We start from the raw sequence: 20,778 nt of genomic DNA, 5'->3' as shown, positions 1-20,778 counted from the left end.
GCCGGCGCAGCCCGCAGGGCCGCGAGCCGGGACCACCCGCGAGAAGCGCAAACTTTTTTTTCCCTTTTGCAAAAACTTTTTCTCGCTCTAGCCGCTGGCGCGCCGCCGCTCTTCCCGCTCGCCCCTCACCTCCCTCCTATTTCCCTCCCTCTTGCCGTTCTGGAGGATGAGGCGGGGTAGCTGGAAGCAAGAGAGGGGGTGCCTGGCTTATTGCACCCCCAGGACCCCCAGGATCCTCCCCCTCCCTTGAGGGACCCTATACTGCCTAACAACCCCCCCCCCCCCCAGCTGAACACGCTGCTGGTAGTGGGCCGTAAATCCCGGCGTGGATCCCTGGATCGGCTGCCCACCAAGCGGCCCTGAATCAGAGCCAGAAATAACAAAGTGAGAAATATATTGGGGGGCGGAGGGGTGACGAAAAAACTCACACGGGAAAAAATAATAGTGAAAGTAGGGTCGTCGACTTTAGTTGGTGCTACCTGAGCGTTCCACCATCCTGTAGTTTTTCTGCCGGCCTCACCCCTTGGATAGAACATGAAGGGGCTGGGAACAGATTTGGGGTGGAAAGAGGATTGGGACAGGGTTGGGTTGGGAGCCCTGCGCGGAAGGCGAGGGGTCCGTGGAGCATAAAAGGGAGGAGTAGCAGCTGAGGCTCTGGGTGCAGGGCAGCGCATGTGTTCACAAAGTTACTAAGGAACCCTGAGACTGAAGCACTGTTCCCTGAGAACTCCTGCTTTCCATCCTCTCGACGTTCTGGAGGCTGGGGCCACCTCTGCACCTCTAAGCTGCCCGCACGCTTTCTGCTCTCCAAAGCTGGCCGCTCCCTCTGCTGGTCTTTCTGGCACATGACACCTTCTTGGAGTCTGGAGGCAGAGGAGATTGGGGGAGCTTGAAGGAGTAGGAGGCTTAGGCGTCGTGTCCCGCCCCCCTCGTCAAAGTCCAGCCGGGAGCCCAAGAAGGGGTTGCATAAGCCCAAAGAAGCAGAGGGGCACTCCGGCAGGGGCTGCTACTGCAGAGTGGTAGTGTCTACTAGGGGAGTGCCCTGGCCCTTTGGACTTGTGTTGCCATGGTTACCAGATGCCGAGGAAGGGGCAGCTATTTTAGTCTCTCTGAACTTTCTTTATGAGAAAGGGGAGAAGGCACGGTGGGGGGAAAGGAGCCCTTTCCTTTTCTGTCACCCCTCAGATAGACCTCCCACATCCTAGCTCAGCTTCTAAGAACCACCCCTCCTTGGGTCTGGAGAGTCAGTTGCTTAACTGTTCAGTCTGAGGGTCAAGGGGAAAGGTGAAGCTAGGAAGAGGTCTGAGGCCTGACAAATATATGTAGTAACTGTGGGAGGACAGATAAGGAGCCCTATTTTAGCCTCCCTCCCCCACATGACTTTGACCCAGACACCAGTTATACCCAGAGGGTCAGGCAGGATCGATGATGACTGGAGAAGAAGAGACCCTACACATGCTCCTTCCAGGGGAGCTCTTTCAGTGCACACTGCTTTCTCCTCCCCAACCAGGATTCTAGATCAGCGGTTCTCAGACAATTTGGCTTCAATTCCCCTTTACCCTCAAAAATTATTGAGCTTTTGTTTATGTGATTTATATCAATTTACCATATTAGAAATTAAAATTGAAAAAAAAAGTTTGTCACACAGGAATACACAAGCACACGTCCCATTAATGAAGATGTCAGAAAAATGATGTAATCACATGTCCTGCAGCCTCTGGAAAACTCCACTTGTAGGCTATTGAGATATTGAAAATTAAAAAGGCAAATAACATCTTCGTTTTATTATGAAAATAGTTTTGACCACGTGAAAGGGTCGCAGGGACCTCCTGGAGGTTCCCAGGCCACACTCGGAGAACCATCTCTCTGGACCATCATCCCAGCCCTTCTTCATGACTCACACTTGCTGATTTTTTTTTCTCATTTTTATTAGGAAAGCATAAACATTTGCCTCCCTGATGGGTCCTGCCCCCCCCCCGAGAAAAACCAGAGAACTTTTCAGGCTCAGCACCCCTCTCTCTAGACTCCCATTTATGGGGCGCTCCTAAACACCTCCCCTCAGTCCCTTCCCCAGCTCCCTCTTGAGCCTCCCTTCAAGCACTCCACAGCCCCTACCCTTGGTCAGCCTGTTTCCCCATCCCAAGCCCGCTGGGTCCTTTGTCTGCTTCTTCCTTCCCTCATTTGAGCATTTTCTCTTCTCCGGAGAGGCTAAGTGATTTTTCTCTGCCTTCTCCTTCCCACCCTCCCTCCCTCACCTCTGTCAAGTTCTCAGAGGGCTTAGGGTAGGAAATCGTGCTTTCTGGGTAGACTCCTTTAGAGGACCCCCTTTCCCCATCTCCCCACCATCAACCAGCCTGGAATGGGCCAGAGTCTGGACAAGAATGTACCCACTTGGGTCCCAGAGGGGTCAACCCAGTCATATTGCCAGGTGACCCATTGGATGAAGGTGTGGGTCAGGAATCTGATGCCTCCGGCCAGAGATGCCCTTTGCCTGGGAACTCCTAGCTTGATCTCTTCACTCCGAACCCCCAGGTCCTCTTGCTAGCTGCAGCCACAGGCCTCTACCACCATATCTGGCACATCTGTCTTGACCACATTGCCATCACGGTCAAGGTAGAGGAGAGAGAGAGGCCTGCGGGCAGTAGGGACACAGCAGGAAGTGCTCGAGGGCCAAGGGTTGTTGGCCTTGAGGAGGCTGAAGACAGCGGAATGGAAGGAGGCAGCGATGCCTGGGCTGCCAGCCAGGTGGGCGGGGCACTGCCCACTGCAGTAATTCAGCTGGTAGCCCCCAGGCTGCAGGATCCAGTCCCGCCACCCCAGCTCCTGGAAGTCTACATAATGGTCTCGCCTACAACACAAGGGGGTCTCAGGCTCACAGCTGGGGGTCCTCCTCCTGGCCCGGCCTGCTCCAGGCTCTTTGGGCCGGGTCTTAAGCTCCAGGAAGGGCCGCTGTTCTCCTGCTGAGTCCAGGAGCCGCCCAGGTTGTGGGGCAGCGGTGCTGTTGCCGTCTAGGGGTCTGCAGTCCAGTTGGAGTTTCAAGACACCAGACTCCTCACGCCTCAAGCCACCAGAGGGCAGAGTCAGGGCGTGCCAGCCTGGGTGTGCCAACTGGTGCTCAGCCAGGAGGACGCGGGACCCTCGGCGTCTCCTCCTAGGGCCCCGTCGGAAAATCCTCAGGGGAAGAGTGCCAGGGAGGGTGGGGAGCACGTGCAGCCAGAGGCGAGCGTGGTACAGGTGGCGGGACCGAGGAGTGGGCAGGCGGAAGGTGAGCATGGAGCTGCAGGTGGAGGAGTCTGCTGGGAAGATGGAGAAGGGATTGAGGAGCGGGAGCGGAGGGGACGCTCTCCCCTGAGACTCCCGCCAGCCCTGCTGCCTGCTCTCCTCAGCTCCCACCTTTAGAAGAAGCAGGGACTCCGAGGCCAGTCCTACCCCAGCTCCTCCTCTTCCTCCCGCACCGCGCTCCCTCCGCTCCTGCTTCCCTTTCCCTGCCTGCCCTCTGCCTGCCTCTCCCTCACCCACCTGTGATGGCAGCAAAGCTGATGACCTCCTCCCCATGCGCTGGAACCACACTTCCCCGCTGCAGTCTCCGGAGGGCTCTGCTCAGTGCTGCCTGGGATGGAGGATGAGTTATTCTGGGACGACTGGTCAGGTGTAGCCCCTCGAGGATTTGTTGCTTGGCCAGCTCAAGGACCAGCGCTCGTTCTGCTTGGGGTTCCAGTGTGGGGCCCCCACAGGAGGGACACGCAGACCCTGCCCTCTGTGCCCACACCAGTGCCCACAGCAGCACCAGCCGGAGCTGGACGTCAGGGAGCCCCATGCTCGCGGTGGATGGGCCTAGGTCAGGTCGGGAGCCTCGGGTGGCGTCGCCCCTTCTGCTGAGTCTGGTGCGAGGAGGCCAGTGAGGGCACAGTGGCAGCAGACACCAGTGCCACACCTACCCTTGGCCAAGGGGAGAGCCACCTGTCTTCTGTTGCCTGGGACTCAGGAAGGCAGGCCGTGGGTGGTAGCTGTGCTCAGTGCAGTCTGCCAGCTTGACCCTCACAGCTCATGTCTGGCTACTGACTGGGGCCTCTCTAGAGCCAGCAGCCTGGGGCTCCCTCACCTAGTGGTCAGCAGGCAGACCTACCCTCTGAGTCCCAGGATTGGCCAGCTGTGCTGCCCATCAGGTCCCTGCAGGGGGTGGAGGTTCCCCCCTGGAGCTCAGGTTTCGCCATCTGGCCCTGGTCACGGAGCTTGAGGTAGGGGTTGGGGGGGGGGCTATGTGGACACGCATGATGCAAGACGGAGGATGATTTCACATGCTCAGTCCCCAAGGTCCGGGGCTCGGGGGAGGGAACTCCATGTGAGCGAGGTGGAAAGGGCCGTTCCCCCATACCTGCAGTCTGTCTCGCTTGCCTGGCCTCCACTGCTGCAGCAGTTTCCATGAGGTAGCTGGAAATCCCAGTGGTTATTTCTCCGGGTTGGAAGGAGAACTCTGGTCTTTTTTATTTCTAGCAACGGGGCTGGGACAGTGGTGAGAGGCTAGGGGGGTGGGAGGGTGGCAGGAACGGAGTCCTCTTGCCCAGGCCAAGGTGGCAGTGCCACGGGGCACAGAAGTCACCCCGTGACCTTGACTGTGCTGACGGCCCAGAGTCCAGTTGGACCGGAGCACAACGTGGACGAGGGCTGGGGCATGGCGGGGGGGGGTAGCGTGTTACTGTGATGTCTGGGGAAACCTAGGCAGGCGGGGGTGGGGCTGATGCAATCCTACAGCAGGGCAGAGTCCATCAAGGATGGCGGAGGGCATGGGACTTGGAAGGGCCTGTCCCCAGCGGCTAGTTCTCTTTCAGGGGACTGAAAGAACTGCCTAGGTTTGGGGTATCCTAGAAGTGGTGCCCGCCTCGGTTCATGGTGGTGGGAAATGGAAGGTTTATGGACTTTTCAGAACAAAGCCTGACCAGGACACCAACCTTAGTCCCAATCCCAGCCCTCCTTACCACACTCCTCACTGGCGTCCAGTGGGAGGACTGAGGCCTCATGCCAGCCTTTCTCCTCATGCCCCAGTTCTTCAAGAAGCCGGGAGGAAGTGAGGGTTATTTGAAAATGTGCCCCTATTCCAATTTATTAATCTCCCCACTATTTACCCAGTGGGGGCTGTCAAGAGAGACTGCTAGATCTGCCAAAGGGGACGAGGTGGTGCTTTGGGGGCTGGGGCTCAGTACTGCCAGTGTCCACCATGTGGCAGTGCTGAGCCACTGGACGGTAGCAGCCTTGGCGCTGAGCAGCCTCCCAGGGAAGCCAGCTGCTCTGGGGAGTGGAGAGACCCGGAGCGTTTCCCAGCCTCTCCCTCGGGAGACCCTGCCTCGACACCGGAAGACAGAGAAGCTGGTCCCTTAGCTCTCTCCCCTCGGCACTGCCAGAGAGCAGAGGCTGTCGTCAGGACCACAGCACTGCTACCTTAGGTTTCGTTTCGGACCTTATCACTGACATGTGGCAGTGGAGCGTGGTGATGGGTGCCAGTCTCTTCCTAGAAACCCAGGGCACCTGTGGTGGGGAGGGAGACAGTGAGGCTTTTAGACCCTCCTCTCCACCCTGCCTCTCTCCCTGGGTCGTGAGTCATGTTCAAGCCCCTCTGTCCAGGGCTCTCCCCGGCTCCCAGCTCCCTCTCTATTGGTCAGGCTAGTGAGTGACAGCCCTCTACCTCCTGGGGTCTGGACCACAGAACTGCAAAGGAGAGGTTTCTGCCAGTGGTGCTGTCTCAGAGAGCTTACCCTTGAGCGAGCCTGAGTCAAGGGAAGCGACAAGAAGGGGCTGCAGGAGTCACTGACCCCATCTCTCCCCTCCCCTCTGTGTCAGACGCCCCCAATTTCCAGCTCTCCCGACTCTCTTGCTGCTGTGCCCGGCCTGCCCCTACCTCCCCACTGACACTTACGTCAGAACCCAGCTATAAATATGATACTTAGCATCTTAGTCACTTTTCCCAAGAAGTGCTCCCGGGTTATAAATACCCCAGCCATCTGCCTCACAGGCCCTCCCCACCACCAACCTGGTTGGAGGCTGGGGGGTAGCGACAGGCTTGAAGGTGGGTAAGGAAGTAGAAGGAGGCTGAGTGCTTATCTTGCCAGAAAGAGAAAAGCCTGACCGAGTCTGGAGTTAGGGGCCAGGGAGCTCTGGAAGAAGACAGTTCCACTCTTTCTCCTTTTTGTCAAAGGCAGAGCCAAAAAAGAAAAGGAATAATACAATCCCTTTCCAATTTAGTTTATTTTAACATTTGCTATTTTGTTCATCTTGGATCTTTTTTGCATTGATTTTGATTTTTTTAAATATTGCATTAAGGTACTATTTATCTTCACTGATGAATTTTTTGGCATCCCCTTAAAATTCTGCCCCCAAGGCAAATTCACGTCTCCTCACCTTCATCTTGGCCCTGAGGACTGAAGCTGTAGTGGGAGGGAGGGAGGTTAGATGCGGAGGAGGGGTGGGTTGGGGGTGGGAGCCAGCGGTGGAAGGCGGAGGTAAATCCACCGGAAGACTTCCTTAGATTCTAGCCTTAGATGAAGATTTCCTCAAGTCAGAAACGGGGTAACTTCCAGGAGTTTGCTCAAGAAGCCCCACAGCCCAGATGTGTAGCCCCCAGAAAGTCTCATTCAGACTTCTTCCTTTTAGGGTTCCTTTTCCAGGGACCTAGATCGGAAGGGGTTATACACTGAGCAAACACAGACATCACGTTTCCCAAAGGACACATGGGTTTTGCGCAAACTCGGCCTTGGGCTGCAGACAATATCGACCCCATGGTTCAGGGCTGTCCAACCAAAGGGAGGAGATCGTGGGGGAAGAGGGCAAAGGTCTAGAGAGGACCCAGTCTCAGAGCAAATGCCTCCCTCGCCTCACTCCAGGCCTTCTTTTTCTTCTCCCCATTCCACTCAGATGGCCCTTGGCCAGTTCCAGCTTCCAGACAGGACTCCTGGATGGAGCCCTGGGGTTGGCGAAGGGAAGGCAGCCAGCTCTGCGCCATGCCTCTGCCTCTCACCATGTGTGTGCCCAAAGGTGGTCACCTACTTGCTGACTGAGCAGTGATCTGTCTCATCTCTTGGAGCGAGGACAGAGAGAGGAGAGGAGCAGGTAAAACCCAGGTCTTTATTAGCCATAAGACCAGCAAAGATGGTTCTGGGAGGGAGGAGGGTGCCTAAGAAAGAAGAGGAGGCAGCCTGGGGAACGAAGACTCATGATGTGTGGGATGGACATAATAGCTCAGACCTGATGAGACTGTGAGGAAAGAAAAGTGGGCAGGGCAGGCAGGCTCTGTGTCATCTGGGGTGTCCGTCAGGGTCCTGGCAGGAGAAGAAAGACCCACTCAGTTGTCTGTGTTTGCATCACTAGGAAGACTTAATGAAAGACTTCTTTACCGAGGTACAGGCAGGGTTAAGGGATCCGAAGAGGGATGTTGAAGCACCCAGGAACTAGCAAGAATGGAAAGCCGTTAGGCCGTTACAGGTCCATAGCACGGAAGCAATGATATCAGAACTCAGGCAGAGCTGGAGCCATGGAGAGGGTGGGGAGTTAGACAGGAGCTGTAGGGACATGAACACAGCCACAGTCACACGGAACCATGGCATCCAGGCAGAGGGAGCAGGAGTAAGAAACACTTCACCTCTGTGTCCTCCTATCCTTCGATCTCCTGCCTCTGTCTCCTCCTAGGCAAACTCAGCGCAAGCCAGAGGCCAAAGGAACTCAGGCGAGTCAGCCCTCAGGGGAGCAGAGCAGGATGCAGAGGGACAAAGGGCGGATGAGGCGGCGCTGGCTGCAGCCCGGTGGGCAAGCAAGAGGGAGAAGGGCTCAGGACACAGAGGGGACCCAATGTTTGCTGAGTCTAAGGAAGGGGCTCCCTGGAGATCCCGAAAAGCAGGGAAGAGGCCGGCCCCATCCTGGAGTGGGGGCAGCGAGCGCACAGGGCAGGGAGGCGTTGTGCGCTGTGGGCTGGATTAAAGCTGGGCTCGGGCTGTCTGTCTGGGAACCAGATGGCACTGCTCATGGCTGGAGGTGCATCAGAGTCCCTGGGGCGGCGGCTGGGCACGGGAGGCTTGCTGGATGGACGAGGCCCTAGCAGAGGGCCTGGTCATTATGAAGATGGTACAGTGACTCTCCTTAGATGAAGATCTCCTTACGTCAGGGTTGGGAGAATTTCCATAAGTTGCTGAGGAGGAGGGAGTCCATCTCCTGGACTGAGGCAGGAAGAGCCTCAGTCCTCCCCTCAAGGAAGAGCACCTCCGTCAGGGCACGTTTGCCTCCCCCACCTCAGGCCGCCCATACCACACACAGACTAGCTGCACCCACACGCCTCCACCACCATGTCCGGTATGTCAGTCTTGACGATGTTGCTGTCCCGGTCATAGTAGAGCAGAGACAGGGGGCGCCGGGCGGTGGGCACACAGCATGACCCCCCTCTGGCCGTGCCTGCGCCTGTGTTGGCCTTGAGAAGATTGAGCACCGCGGTGTGAAAGGAGGCAGCAATGCCGGGCATGCCTGCCACGTGCAGGGGGCATTGCCCTGTGCAGAAGTTCATCGCGTAGCCCTCAGGCTGGATGATCCAGTCGTGCCAGCCGATCTCACGGAAGTCCACAAAGAACTCTTGTCGGCAGCACATCCTGGACTTACCCTGGCAGTCGACGCCTCGCCGGCGCACCCGGTGCTTGCCCCCAACTCTCACCCGGGCTGTCACAAAAGGCCTATGGGCAGCCCCCCCCAGGATGACTGGGCTCCAGGCGACCTGGCCTTCAGGGACCAGCTCCAGGGTCAGGTGCCCCTGGCTGCAGGCAGCCTGAGCTTCAGGACCCAGGAGGAGCTGGTGCCAACCACCGTCATCTACCTCCAGCAGGTGCTGAGTGGCCAAGGTGAGGTTGGCGTCATGTGGGCTCAGCACAAGGACCCTCACCTTCAAAGTCCAGGTGGTATTGGGAGGGAGCTGCACGAAGAACGTGAGGCTGGCCTGCTGGACCTCCAAGCCGCCAGCAGTTCCGTCAGAGAAGCGGAAATCAAGACGAATCCGGTCGATGTTAGAGAGGCCTGTGGACACAAGAAATCCCAGTCGTTGAGGCCTCCGAGTGTCAATTATACCAGCTACCTATTCTCAGCATATGTGAACTCCCTTTGGTCCTTCTCCACCACATTGTTGGCATCATTAACTACCCTTTCCTTCTTTTTTCTTTTTAATAATAAATAAATTTATTTATTTATTTTGTTTTTTAATTTATTGGCTGCTTTGGGTCTTCGTTGCTGCACACGGGTTTTCTCTAGCTGCTGCGAGCAGGGGCTACTCTTCACTGTGGTGCACAGGCTCCTCACTGCAGTGGCTTCTCTTGTTACAGAGCCCTGGCTCCAGGCGGGTGGGCTTCAGTAACTGTAGCACATGGGCTCAATAGTTGTGGCTCACGGGCTTAGTTGCTCTGTGGCATGTGGGATCTTCCCAGAGCAGGGCCTGAACCCATGTCCCCTGCATTAACAGGCGGATCCTCAACCACTGCGCCATCTAGGAAGTCCCATACACTTTCCTTCTTAAAAATCTTTTCTCTCTTGGTTTCCATGACATAACTCTCATGATTCTTCCTTGATTTTTTTTGCTGGTTTTTCTTTCTCTGACTATCCCTCCAATGCAAGAATTCTCCAGGGTCTGTCTTTGACCTTCATTTCCTCTCCCCGCCCCCTGCCCCAGTCACCCCTGCCCCTCACTGCCTGGCATGCAGGATCTTAGTTTCCCAACCAGGGATCGAACCTGTGCCTTGCACAGTAGGAGCTCGGAATCGTAAACCCTGGACAGCCAGAGAAGTCCTATTTCCTCTTTTCTTTTTTAAAATTTATTTATTTTATTTATTTATTGGTTGTGTTGGGTCTTCGTTGCTGCACAAGGGCTTTCTCTAGTTACGGCAAGAGGGGGCTACGCTTCATTGTGGTGCGCGGGCTCCTCGTTGTAGAGGCTTCTCTTGTTGTGGAGCATGGGCTCTAGGCGCGTGGGCTTCAATAGTTGTGGCACACGGGCTCAATAGTTGTGGCTCACGGGCTCTAGAGCATAGGCTCAATGGTTGTGGTGCATGGGCTTAGTTGCTCAGCGGCATGTGGGATCTTCCCAGACCAGGGCACGAACCCACGTCCCCTGCATTGGCAGGCGGATTCCCAACCACCGCGCCACCAGGGAAGTCCCCTCTTTCCTCTTTACTCTACACCGAGGAGAGTTCTGACCCACACTCAGGGTCAGCCAACACGAATTTTAGGCTGGTCATTCCTAAGTCTGTATGTCCAGTCCAGAATATTTTGTACCTTGGGAATCGCCAAGCTTCAGGCCTAAACGTCTAACTGCTTACTTTTTCCACATCCTGCCAGCACATTAAAATCAATTTATGCCACGTGGAAATCATTCTTTCCCTCCCTATATACCTCTCTTTCCGGTCTTAGAATTGGTGGCACCGTTACCTTCCCTATCACCCTTGGAAAGCCTGTGATCACCTCCCGTACTCCCCACATTCAGGGTCTCACCACAGTGGCTCTAATGGCTATGCATTTCTTCCTATACCTAACACTGTTGCCCAGTGTCCCCTCTTCACCCCTCACCTGACCTACTGAAACACAGTAACTGGGTTTCCGTTCCCTCCACTCTTGCTCTGTCAGGATCATTAACACCTTCCACGTAGCCAAATCCAATGCTTGCATCTCTTTACATTCATCTTACCTGACCTCCAAGCAGTGTTTGACACAGTTAACTGTTCCTTCCTTCTTGAAATAGTTCTTTCTCTTGGCTTTCGTGACTCTGGCTACTCCACCTTGGTCTCTTTTGCTGATAGGTCCTCTTCCTCTGCCTGACCTCTAAATGTTGGAGGTCCTGAGCTCCCTTCTCTTCTCTATCTATACCCTCTCCCGGAAAGATCCATCAATTCCCCTGGCTTTCAATTCCATCTATATGCTGATGGCTCCCAGATCTCTATATCCATGGCCCTGACCTCTCCCTGAGCCTCGGGCTTGTATATCTCTAGCTGCTGATCTGATATTCCACTTGGATATCCAATGCTATCTCAGACTTTTTATTTTCAAAGAACTCTAGATTTATACCCCAACCCAAACCTGTTCCTTCTTCAGTCTTCCCCTTCCCTGTAAATGCACTGCTTAAAGCAGTGTTGCTTGCTCTCATTTCCTTCTTTGAAATTATCTGCAGACCTGTCAACTTTGCCTCCAGTTCATAATATAATTTCACTTATCCCCATCTCCTCTACCATACATTACTTCAACCCATGATCATCTCTTTTTTTTTTTTTTAAACTATGGCAATAGTTTGCCGAGGGGTCCACTCTTGCCCCAAAACCATTCTTCATATATCAGCCAGAGTGATCTTTTTCTTTTGGGGGGGGGTGCCATGCAGCGTATGGGATCTTAGTTCCCCCACCAGGGCTCGAACCGGAGCCCCCTGCAGTGGAAGTGCAGAGTCTCAACCACTGGACCACCAGGGAATTCCCAGAGTGATCTTTTTATAACATAAATCTGATCAGCTTTATTCTCTCAGCTTAAAACCCTTCAAAGGCTTCCCATTGCTATTCGAATAAAATCTAAACCCCCTAACATAGGAAACTTGTGTGATTAGGCATTCTGCAATTTAATGACTAGATTCTACCTACACCGGCTTTTTTCTGTTCCTTGAACTCACCAAACATGGACCCACCTCACGGCCTTTGTACTTGCTATCTCCCCTGCCTGGAATGTCTTTCCAAGCTCTTTGAATGACTGGCTCCTTTTTGGCATTCAACTCAAATTCACCTCTTCAGAGAGGCTTCCCTGACTAACCTAGCTAAAGCAACCTTCAACTCTACCCTCACGTCTTTAATCCATCATCCTGCTTAACTGTCTTTATAGCCACTATCACTGTCTGTAATCATCTTGGTTTCTTGTTTATTTGTTTACAATATGTTTCTCCGCCCCTCCTCTTCTCCCTGTCCCCACTCCCAGCTAGAATGTAAACTCCATGAAGGTAGAGAATGTGCGTGTGTGGTTCACCACTGTATCCCTAGTACCTGGTACATAATAAGCATTCAATAAACATTTGTCAAGTGAATGGTCTTTCATTCTTTAATTCTTATTTACACTGACACCAGAATTATTTCCCAAAAGGACTAGATCATAAAATCCATGGTTTCAAAAACCTTATTAATGAATAAAGTCAAACTCTTTTAGGAGGCCATTAAATGCCATTATGCTTTGGACTTAGCAACTTTTTATTTATTTATTTATTTATTTATTTACTTACTTATTTATTTATTTATAGTAAAGGATGCCTTACTGTGGGAATGCCACTGATACTCTCATGGGCATAAAAGAGCAGAAAATAAAGTTCAACTAGACTTAGTGTGAATTGCAAGGTCTGGAATAAGGTTGCTCTTGACAGTTCTCAGGGCCAACAAGATCTCTCTCATCTCACTCTCCCTATGTAAGTCTACTTCATTCTTCTCTCTCTGTGGATCTACCTCTTTTGCCTCCCTATCACTTTCCTCAGGTCCCAAAATGGTGGTCCCAGCTCCTGAGTCTACCGAAGCTTTCACTTAGCTCTTCCTAGCTAAGTGAGCTGATCTTTCAGTATTCCAATTCCAAAATCCTAGAAGAAGAGTCTGATTGGTCCAGCGAATCTTTTCTTGCTAGGTCACTAAGCACTCAAACTTTAAAACCTCATAAGTCACCCTCGTTATGGCAGTCAGATACAGGACCAGCAGAAGCTGTGATAGACTAGTACATTTTTGACCCTCCAGTGAACAACACCTCCCAGCATTCATGGTTTTGTGCAACCCCATGTTAATTCTGGGCTTGGCACGTGGCTTGATTTGGCCAATGAGACATAAACAAGCACGGTACAAGCAGAAGCCTAGTAAGTACTTACACTCTGAGGTTTCCTCCTCTTGGAAGGAAAACTTTAAATGCTTTAAAGAAACTTGGGGGACTTCCCTGGCGGCCCAGTGGTTAGAACTTCGCCTTCCAATGCAGGGGGTGTGGGTTCGATCCCTGGTTGGGGAGATAAGATCCCACATGCCTCATGGCCAAAAAACCAAAATGTAAAAAAGAAGCAATATTGTAACAAATTCAATAAAGACTTAAAAAGAAAAAGAAAGAAATGGGCTACACTACTGAATGTTGAGAAGCCATGTGGAGAGAGACTTTGGAGGATCAGAGACTGTCTTAGATGTTCTAGCCCCATCTGAGCTCCCAGCTGAACGCGGTTGCTTGAATGAACTCAGCTACACTACATGGAGCGAGAGAACTGTCCAGAATAAGTCCAGTCAAACTGTAAAAATCACAGAAAATATTGCATTTTTTTGTTTTAAGTCTCAATGTTTGGGCGGATTTGCTGTATTAATAATAACTAAATAATATAACGAAAACGGAAATTAGTGTCAGGAGTGTGGTACTCCACTGGGACTCGGTGGCAGACAGAGGATGGAAGGATAGCAGGGAGACTGTTACTGAAGGCAGGAAGGACAGTGGGGAGATTGCTGTTGGAAGCTGGAGAAAGGGGAACCTGTGTTATGTATTGGCTATCGTCTCTGGTAACTTGGGAGCTAGAAATGGTATCTAACGGAGTTGTGAATTTAGCTAAAGATATTTCCAGGCAGAATGCTGAAAGTGTCAATTGGCTTATTTTAGCTGCCTATGATAAGGCATCTCAGGAGTGAGATGAAGTAAAAAAGGAACTGTTCAATTTTCAAGCAGAATTTAGAAAAAACACTTCCAATAGGGACTTGCTAGATCGAACAATAAAAGATTTTTTTTTTCATTCCTCAACTCTCTGGTAAAAAGTTTCTCAAACTAAGAAATGGTCTCAGGGAAAAAATCAAATCCAGGGCACTGCCAGGAAAACATGGCTTCAGACTGAAGATCAAAACAATAAAGGGTGACCTGTAAGACCCTTTGTGAAGATCTAACATCTTTGTTAAGATCTAAAGTTTAAGGTGTCGTTCTGCAGACCCTCAACTAGACTGAAGGGCTTCTAAGAATCTTTAGAGTGTCATCCCACAACAGCCTGACTGGTAACCTAAAGAGGGGAGTCTGTCTTGAGAGAGTGGCGGTGTGCCTTTTGTCTCAGGGAGTCGAAGCCTCCCAGAGTGTGATAGCCTGTGCTCAGCCCTTACCTCCCACCACTGTTGAATGGACCGACTCCCCTATCTTGAGTTTCAAACGTATCTGATACACTTTACATATAGAGAAGGTAAACGTTAAAAAAAAAAAGGCGGCTTACAGAGTGTTAGAGAGAATTTTAATAGTGAAATCAGCACCAGTTTGGACTAAAAGAGACAGAGACGATTCAAAATGAAAAGACGTCTCCAGGATCCCAATTTCTTTGGGCAGGGTGCAGCTGAGAAAACCACTCAGCTGCAGACACAGGTCATTTCCTATTTAAAAGGGAAGACATCTCAGAGGGTGGCCCTAAGGGCTGAGAGAGCGGATCTAGAAGCCTAGCAAAGCAACGGTGAGCTCTCCTTAAGAGGAGAGGAAAATCCTGCAGGGAGCAGAACCAGGTCCTAACCAAAGGAGTTCTGCACGTGGGGTAGACTGAGATATGCGCCGGCTGGATACCAGGATGTTCATGGACCAGTGACGGCTCTTCGTCTCCCTCTCCTGTCCCCCATTTTGAACGGGAGTATCTAATATGATTATTCCGTCCCTGTCTCAGCATTGTACGGTAGGTGTGTGGGAGGCAGAAAACTTGAATTTTTAGGCTATAGGCAGTGTTGTGTTGGTAAATATCTAACAGCTGGATTCCAGAGGGGGGAGCACAAGGCCCTGATTTGTAGTGTTTGCCAGTTTCAGTGGTATAAATTCTCCCATCCTGGCCAATTTCAAGCTATTCATGTGATGCCACGGGCTGCACAGTTGAGAAATGTTCACGACCAGCTCTCACGAGCCAGTGTGAACCAGCTTCAGGACACCACTGAAGGCTCCTACCCTAGTTTCCCCAGGGCCCCAAGCTCTCTCTCTTCATATCTCTAGCAAGAACAATTCTCAAAATCTTTCTTGCACACTATGGTGGAGATGATAGCTTAAATTGGAATGAAAACATCAGACTAAAATATTTAAATGTAAAAGGTAGAATCCAAGCGTCAGTCATTCTCACCTCCAAAGTTCATTTCAGGTCACACCCCCTCCTGCCTGAATGTTGTATGCATTCATTGATTAGCAAATATGTGGAAAGTATATAGACTTTGAAGGCAAAGAGAGCTGTGTTTGAATTCTGCCCCTTGTAAGCTGTATGACCTTGGCGATGTGAACTGATTTCTTTGAGTCTCAGTTTCTGCATTCTTAAGATGGGAATGATAAAGTCTGCTTTACGGAGTGGTTGTAAGGATTAACTGCGAGGAGGCAGGTACACTGAATACCTGGCACTCACCATTCTTGTCACAATGTGCCAGACACTGGGCTAAGTAGCGGGGATACAAAGGTGAAAAAAAACCAACCAGGATTTTTGTGTTCATGGCCATTTGTCCACTTTGTGCTCATCCACTCCAAACTACTTTTTTTTTTTAAGCTCTTTATTGGAATATAATTACTTTACACTCTTGTACCAGCTTTTGAGGTACACCAAAGTCAATCAGCTGTATTTATACATATATCCCCATACCCCCTCCCTCCCACGACTCCCTCCCGCTCTCCCTGTCCTGGCCCTCTAAGACATCACCCATCATGGAGTTGATCTTCCTTTGTTATACAGCAACTTCCCACTAGCTATCTATTTTACAGTTGGTACTGTAAATATGTCTATGCTACTCTCACACTTCGTCCCAGCTTCCCCTTCACCCCCCTTTTAAAAATTAATTAATTAATTAATTTATGGACTGTGTTGGGTCTTCACTGCTGCACACAGGCTTTCTCTAGCTGTGGCGAGTGGGGGTCTAGTCTTCATTGTAGTGCGTGGGCTCCTCATTGTGGTGGCTTCTCTTGTTGCACAGCACAGGCTCTAGGCGTGCAGGCTTCAGTAGTTGTGGCACACGGGCTCAACAGTTGTGGCTCACGGCCACTAGAGTGCAGGCTCAATAGTTGTGGTGCATGGGCTTAGTTGCTCTGCAGCATGTGGGATCTTCCTGGACCAGGGATCGGACCCGTATTCCCTGAATTGGCAGGTGAATTCTTAACCACTGCGTCACATAGGAAGTCCCCAGACTGCTTTTTAACTCCAAATGCAGTCCATTGCTTTAGACATTTACTAATGTTTTTTCCATTTAGGATGTTGTTTATCAGGACTTCCCTCATGGTCCAGTGGTTAAGACTCTGTGCTCCCAATGCAGGGGGCCCAGGTTTGATCCCTGGTCAGGGAACTAGATCCTACATACCACAGCTAAAGATCCTGTGTGCCGCAAATAAGACTCAGCACAGCTAAATAAATCAATAAATATTAAAAAAAAAGAGAGAGAGAGATGGGGACTCTCCCTGGTGGCGCAGTGGTTAAGAATCTGCCTGCCAATGCAGGGGACATGGGTTGGAGCCCTGGTCTGGGAAGATCCCACATGCCACGGAGTATCTAAGCCTGTGCGCCACAACTACTGAGCCTGCGCTCTAGAGCCTGCTAGCCACAACTACTGAAGCCCACGCACCTAGAGCCCGTGCTCTGTGACAAGAGAAGCCACCACAATGAGTAGCCCCGGATCGTTGCAACGAGAGAAACCCCATGCACAGCAACAAAGACCCAATACAGACAGAAACAAAAACAAAAACAAAAAACGGATGTCATTTACCATTTTCTACCTATTGAAGTCAAACTTACTCTACAATGCCAGCCTATTTACAAACTTGTTCTGAAAGACTTCCCTGTCTTACCAGGTCCTAGTGACTTACTTCTGGTCCAACAGGTGCCTGTGCCCTCATCAGGCATTTATTTCACTCCGCCTTAGATTCTAAGTAATTTATTCCCATCAGCAACAACCAAACCCCTCACGGGCAGAAGCGGAGTCTCCTGCTTCCACTGCATCCTCTCTAAGCGGTTACCGGTATCAGCTCACTTAATTCTCTCAGCTATCCGCTCATTATCTCTGTTTTGCAAATGAGAAGACTGACTATTAACAACGCAGGACACATAGTAACAAACGGCTGAGCAGGGATAGGAGCCCAGTTTATCTGGCTCCAGGGTGTGTGTTCTTACTCATGAGTGGAACCCCCCTTCGAACTAATATAGGGTCTCGTCCAGCACATGGTGAGGTTGACCCACAGAAAGGTTTGGTTGTTTACTGAGTGTCTACTATGTTTGCAAGCGGCAGAGTGGTATAGTGGTCAAGGTCATGGATCCCAGACCCAGACTGTCTGGCTCCACTACTTACTGGTCATGCGACCCTGAGCTAGTTACTCAACTTCTTTGTGCCTCTAAAATGGCGATAACGATAGTTTCCTCTCCTCTAAAGTGGGGATAACAATAGCATTTGCCTCCCTGGCTTGCTGTGAGGCTCTCAAGGAGTTAGTATATATAAAAGGCTTAGAACACAGTAAATGTTTTATAAGCGTTATTTCTACTATATACTAGCCCCTGGTGATAATGTGAGGAATAAATGACAGTTCCTGACCTCAAGGGCCTGCATTCTATGGGAAGACAGACTTCACAGAAAATCTGGAAACAGACAATTTCACAAGGAAAATCCAGGTTCAGGGCGAGGGTGTGGAGGCTACCAGAGAGGGAGCCCCTCACCCTCAGGTCAGGGTGGGTTTTTTCAGGATGGGAGTGCTGGGTCTTGAAGGGAGTAGATGCTGACTGAGGGAAAGGGGCCAGGATTGGGAAGGGCCATTTAAACCTAAGACAGAGCTTGCAAAAAGCTCAGAGGCCAAGGAGATCACTTGTTTGTGTTCTGTTTCTCAAATCCTATCTCTGAATTCTTTTTTTTTTTTTCCCCTCTCTTTTGGCCGTGCCTTGCAGCTTGTGGGATCTTAGTTCCATGATCAGGGATTGAACCCAGGCCCTTGGCACTGAGAGTGCAGAGTTCTAACTACTGGACTGCCAGAGAATTCCCCTGTCTCTGAATTCTTGAGGTTCTCTCCAGCTGCCCACTTAATTCTCTAAACCCTCTCCCCTCTATGGAAAGAACTCTCTTCTTTATCCTCTATCCTTTAACTATCTTTCTGAGTCCCATTTTGGCCCTGTTCTGATGTGGAGACCTCAGGTAATCAAGGCAAGAGGATGGAACAGGGTGGAGAAGTGTTGTAATTCCGGTGTTTTACTTTTCTCCCTTTTACCCAAACAAGGTATCTTGGGGAGTGGGGTACAGAGAGGCTGGATCCTGGGGCCAGAGGAAGGAGAGACTCTCCAGCTCCCAGGCCTTGCGTCCAGGCCCAGGAAGTGGATGGGCTCACATCATAGTATGTGGAAGTTTGTGGGGCCTGCAGAGAGAGGAGTCGGAGGAGAGAGGGGCAGGTAGTGGTCGTCTCAAAAGAAAAGAAATGTGCCTGCTTCCCAGGTGCCCATTGGTCAAGTCTAAGCTACAAGAGAGAGCCTGGGGGCTGGGGGAAGTCTGGGATTAGGAGATTACAGGCTGTGGGGGGCAAGAGTTGGGATGGTTTGGGGGAGAAAGTCAGGGGTTAGATTGGGGAGGAAGTTTTTCCTTTCCTTAAGAGATTGGGTTTGGGGGAAGATCTACAGACCAAGAACCCACCTGTCTCAGCAAAGCTGATGATCTCATACTCCTGTCCGCTGTCTGCTTCCGGAAGCGCCCCCTGTGGGGGCCCTTGGAGGCGCTGCAGTGCAGTCCTCAGAGCAGCTCGGGACACAGGCCGGCTCAGTGTTGGGCGCTGGCTGAGGTGCAGCTTGTCCAAGATGCTTCTCTTGGCCAGATTAAGAAGCAGCTCCCGCTGGCTGTCCGGGTCCAAGGCAGGCCTCCCACATGCCTGACACTGACTGTCGGCTCTGGGAGTGGCCACTGTGGCTGGAGCCAGGAACAGGAAGGCCAGGAGCAGTGAGGAGGTCATGGCTGGAGGAGGCCCTCTTTGAGCCAGACAGTTGAGATAGAGCCGCAAACCCCCGGGCTCAGGGTCTCGACAGCTGTGGTCTCGGCTCCCTCCCAGATGCCAGGGGCCCCGGAAGGAGAGTGCGTCCGGCTGGCATGACTCCTGGTTGCAGGGAATAGAGCAGTCAAACATCCAGCTTGAGAGATGAAGCCAGTTACAGGTAGAACTTGGCAGAGGACACATAGTCAACGCAAGTACAGAGTGGGGGATGTGAGGGGAGGTTGGTTTGTTTAGGGAAAGAAATCTCCCTGGGCCAACTGGGAGACAGTGGGTTACCCATGTGAGCTGCCAGGCCTGGGGACAAAGGTTAGAGATGAAACATCTCTTCAGATCAACAGCCTTGCTGGGAAGCCTGGCGGTGGGGAGTGGGGGCGGAGATCAGAGGTTTTAAGACAGAACGACTTTCAAACAAGAGGGAGTCATTGGCAGGACTCTTCAGGTCATTGTCACGCAGGCTGTTGAAGAATTGCATTTTCCTCTGCCTGGTCCTTCTCAAAGCCCTACCACCCTTTCCTCCCTCCCGGAGGCTCACAGTCCAGACTCCACTGTTAGCCCTGGGTTGGGTTTTGCCTGCTGAAGGTTAAGGAAGAGGAAGGAAGTGTTCTAGCCAGGACTCTGGGTCCTCAGAGGGATGTCTGAAGGTGGGGAAGGAGCTTTAGAGCTAGATTTCCCCACACTTGAGGGGTTCTTCTCTTTCGGAAAATAAATGTTGAGCTTTCTCAGAATTCCTGGTGTTCTCCTTGCCAGGTCCCGAGTGGCAGCTCTCCAAGGAAAGGCCTCTGCACCCACAGCCGGGATGTGCCTGGCAGGAGTGGGCAGGTGGAGTTAGGAGCATAGGTTTTTCAGCCAGATGGCCTTGGTTAAAATTCTGTCTCTTCCTTTTATTAGCCGTGTGACTGTGAGCAAGTTACTTGACCTCTCTTACTTCAATTTCTTCATCAGAGAAATGGGAGAAACGATTACCCACAATTCCAAAATCCAATACATTTTTTTGGGTCATTCACATGGTGGCTACATGTGACCTGAAGAGAAGTGAGGTTATTTATGATCTTGTAAAAAATTGTACTGGAGAATATTTATACATTTTTACTCCAGAAATATTATTTGATTATGGGATGCTATCCTTAGGGATATTATGTGATATAGAGTATATGTACCATTTTACCTTCCTATTTTTTTCTTTTTTCTTTTTGGCTGCACTGCACGGCTTGCAGGAGCTTCCCTGAGGGCTTGTGGGATCTTAGTTTCCCTGTCAGGAATTGAACCTGGGCCCTTGGCAGTGAAAGTGAGGAATCCCAACCACTGGACTACCAGGGAATTCCCCATTTTACCTTTCTAAAACTGGAAATTTTCTGAATTCTGAAACATGTCTGGCCCTATGGATTTTGAATATGGAATTATAGATCTATAATGATGATGTGAGAGTTCTGAGATTTAAATAGTTTTGTAAAGCACATACAGTGGCTGGCACAGAGTAAGTGCTTAATAAATATTTATTATTATTCTTGCTACATAGGTTTGTTTGTGGGCCAGAGTACCCTTACCTCCAGATGTGCTAAAGAAATTTGGCTGATGTTTGCCCTTCTGGACTCTTCTTTCTTAGATGCCATGCCCCCAATCACCATCTATAGCGCAGTCGCTGAGCAAGTCTTACCACTACATTCCTGGCATTGCACACAGGACCCACATTATAGAACAGGTGCTCAAAACATATTTATTGAATGAATACATGCTAGAATACAGGTCTACAGGCTGGTTCTCAGAAGTTACACTCAAGGCACCTTGATTGAATTTTTG

The 20,778-nt window shown here is 51.1% G+C and overlaps 2 protein-coding genes across 3 annotated transcripts; both read right to left on the bottom strand.

Annotated features, from left to right (window-relative positions):
• Window positions 1-2,541: 2,541 nt before the first annotated feature.
• On the bottom strand, window positions 2,542-4,075 carry INHBE (inhibin subunit beta E). 2 transcript variants are annotated; one of them, XM_057703815.1, is made up of 2 exons: window positions 3,520-4,075; window positions 2,542-3,293 (listed from the first exon to the last, which is right to left on the bottom strand). In XM_057703815.1, exons 1-2 carry the CDS (start codon window positions 3,815-3,817, stop codon window positions 2,542-2,544), a joined length of 1,050 nt encoding a protein of 349 aa, XP_057559798.1. In that variant the 5' UTR covers window positions 3,818-4,075. The 2 variants fall into 2 exon arrangements, with proteins under 2 accessions (XP_057559798.1, XP_057559797.1); XM_057703814.1 differs by having other exon boundaries at window positions 2,542-3,296; window positions 3,520-3,817.
• A 4,075-nt stretch (window positions 4,076-8,150) lies between these two features.
• INHBC (inhibin subunit beta C) lies at window positions 8,151-19,141 on the bottom strand. The gene is made up of 2 exons (XM_057703172.1): window positions 18,630-19,141; window positions 8,151-9,042 (listed from the first exon to the last, which is right to left on the bottom strand). The coding sequence occupies exons 1-2, from the start codon at window positions 19,111-19,113 to the stop codon at window positions 8,300-8,302; spliced, it is 1,227 nt and encodes a 408-aa protein (XP_057559155.1). The 5' UTR covers window positions 19,114-19,141; the 3' UTR covers window positions 8,151-8,299.
• Window positions 19,142-20,778: the final 1,637 nt, after the last annotated feature.

This window comes from Hippopotamus amphibius, chromosome 12 (genome assembly GCF_030028045.1).
Source record: "Hippopotamus amphibius kiboko isolate mHipAmp2 chromosome 12, mHipAmp2.hap2, whole genome shotgun sequence".
NCBI lineage: Eukaryota > Metazoa > Chordata > Mammalia > Artiodactyla > Hippopotamidae > Hippopotamus > Hippopotamus amphibius.
This window is presented reverse-complemented; position numbering and strand designations above follow the sequence as displayed.

Coding starts and splice junctions, on each gene's coding strand:
- INHBC (XM_057703172.1), bottom strand. CDS start 19,113: ATGTTTGACTGCTCTATTCCCTGCAACCAGGAGTCATGCCAGCCGGAC. Junction 9,043..18,629: donor CATCAGCTTTGCTGAGACAG/GTGGGTTCTTGG, acceptor TTGTGTCCACAG/GCCTCTCTAACATCGACCGG.
- INHBE (XM_057703814.1), bottom strand. CDS start 3,817: ATGGGGCTCCCTGACGTCCAGCTCCGGCTGGTGCTGCTGTGGGCACTG. Junction 3,297..3,519: donor CAGCTTTGCTGCCATCACAG/GTGGGTGAGGGA, acceptor CCATCTTCCCAG/CAGACTCCTCCACCTGCAGC.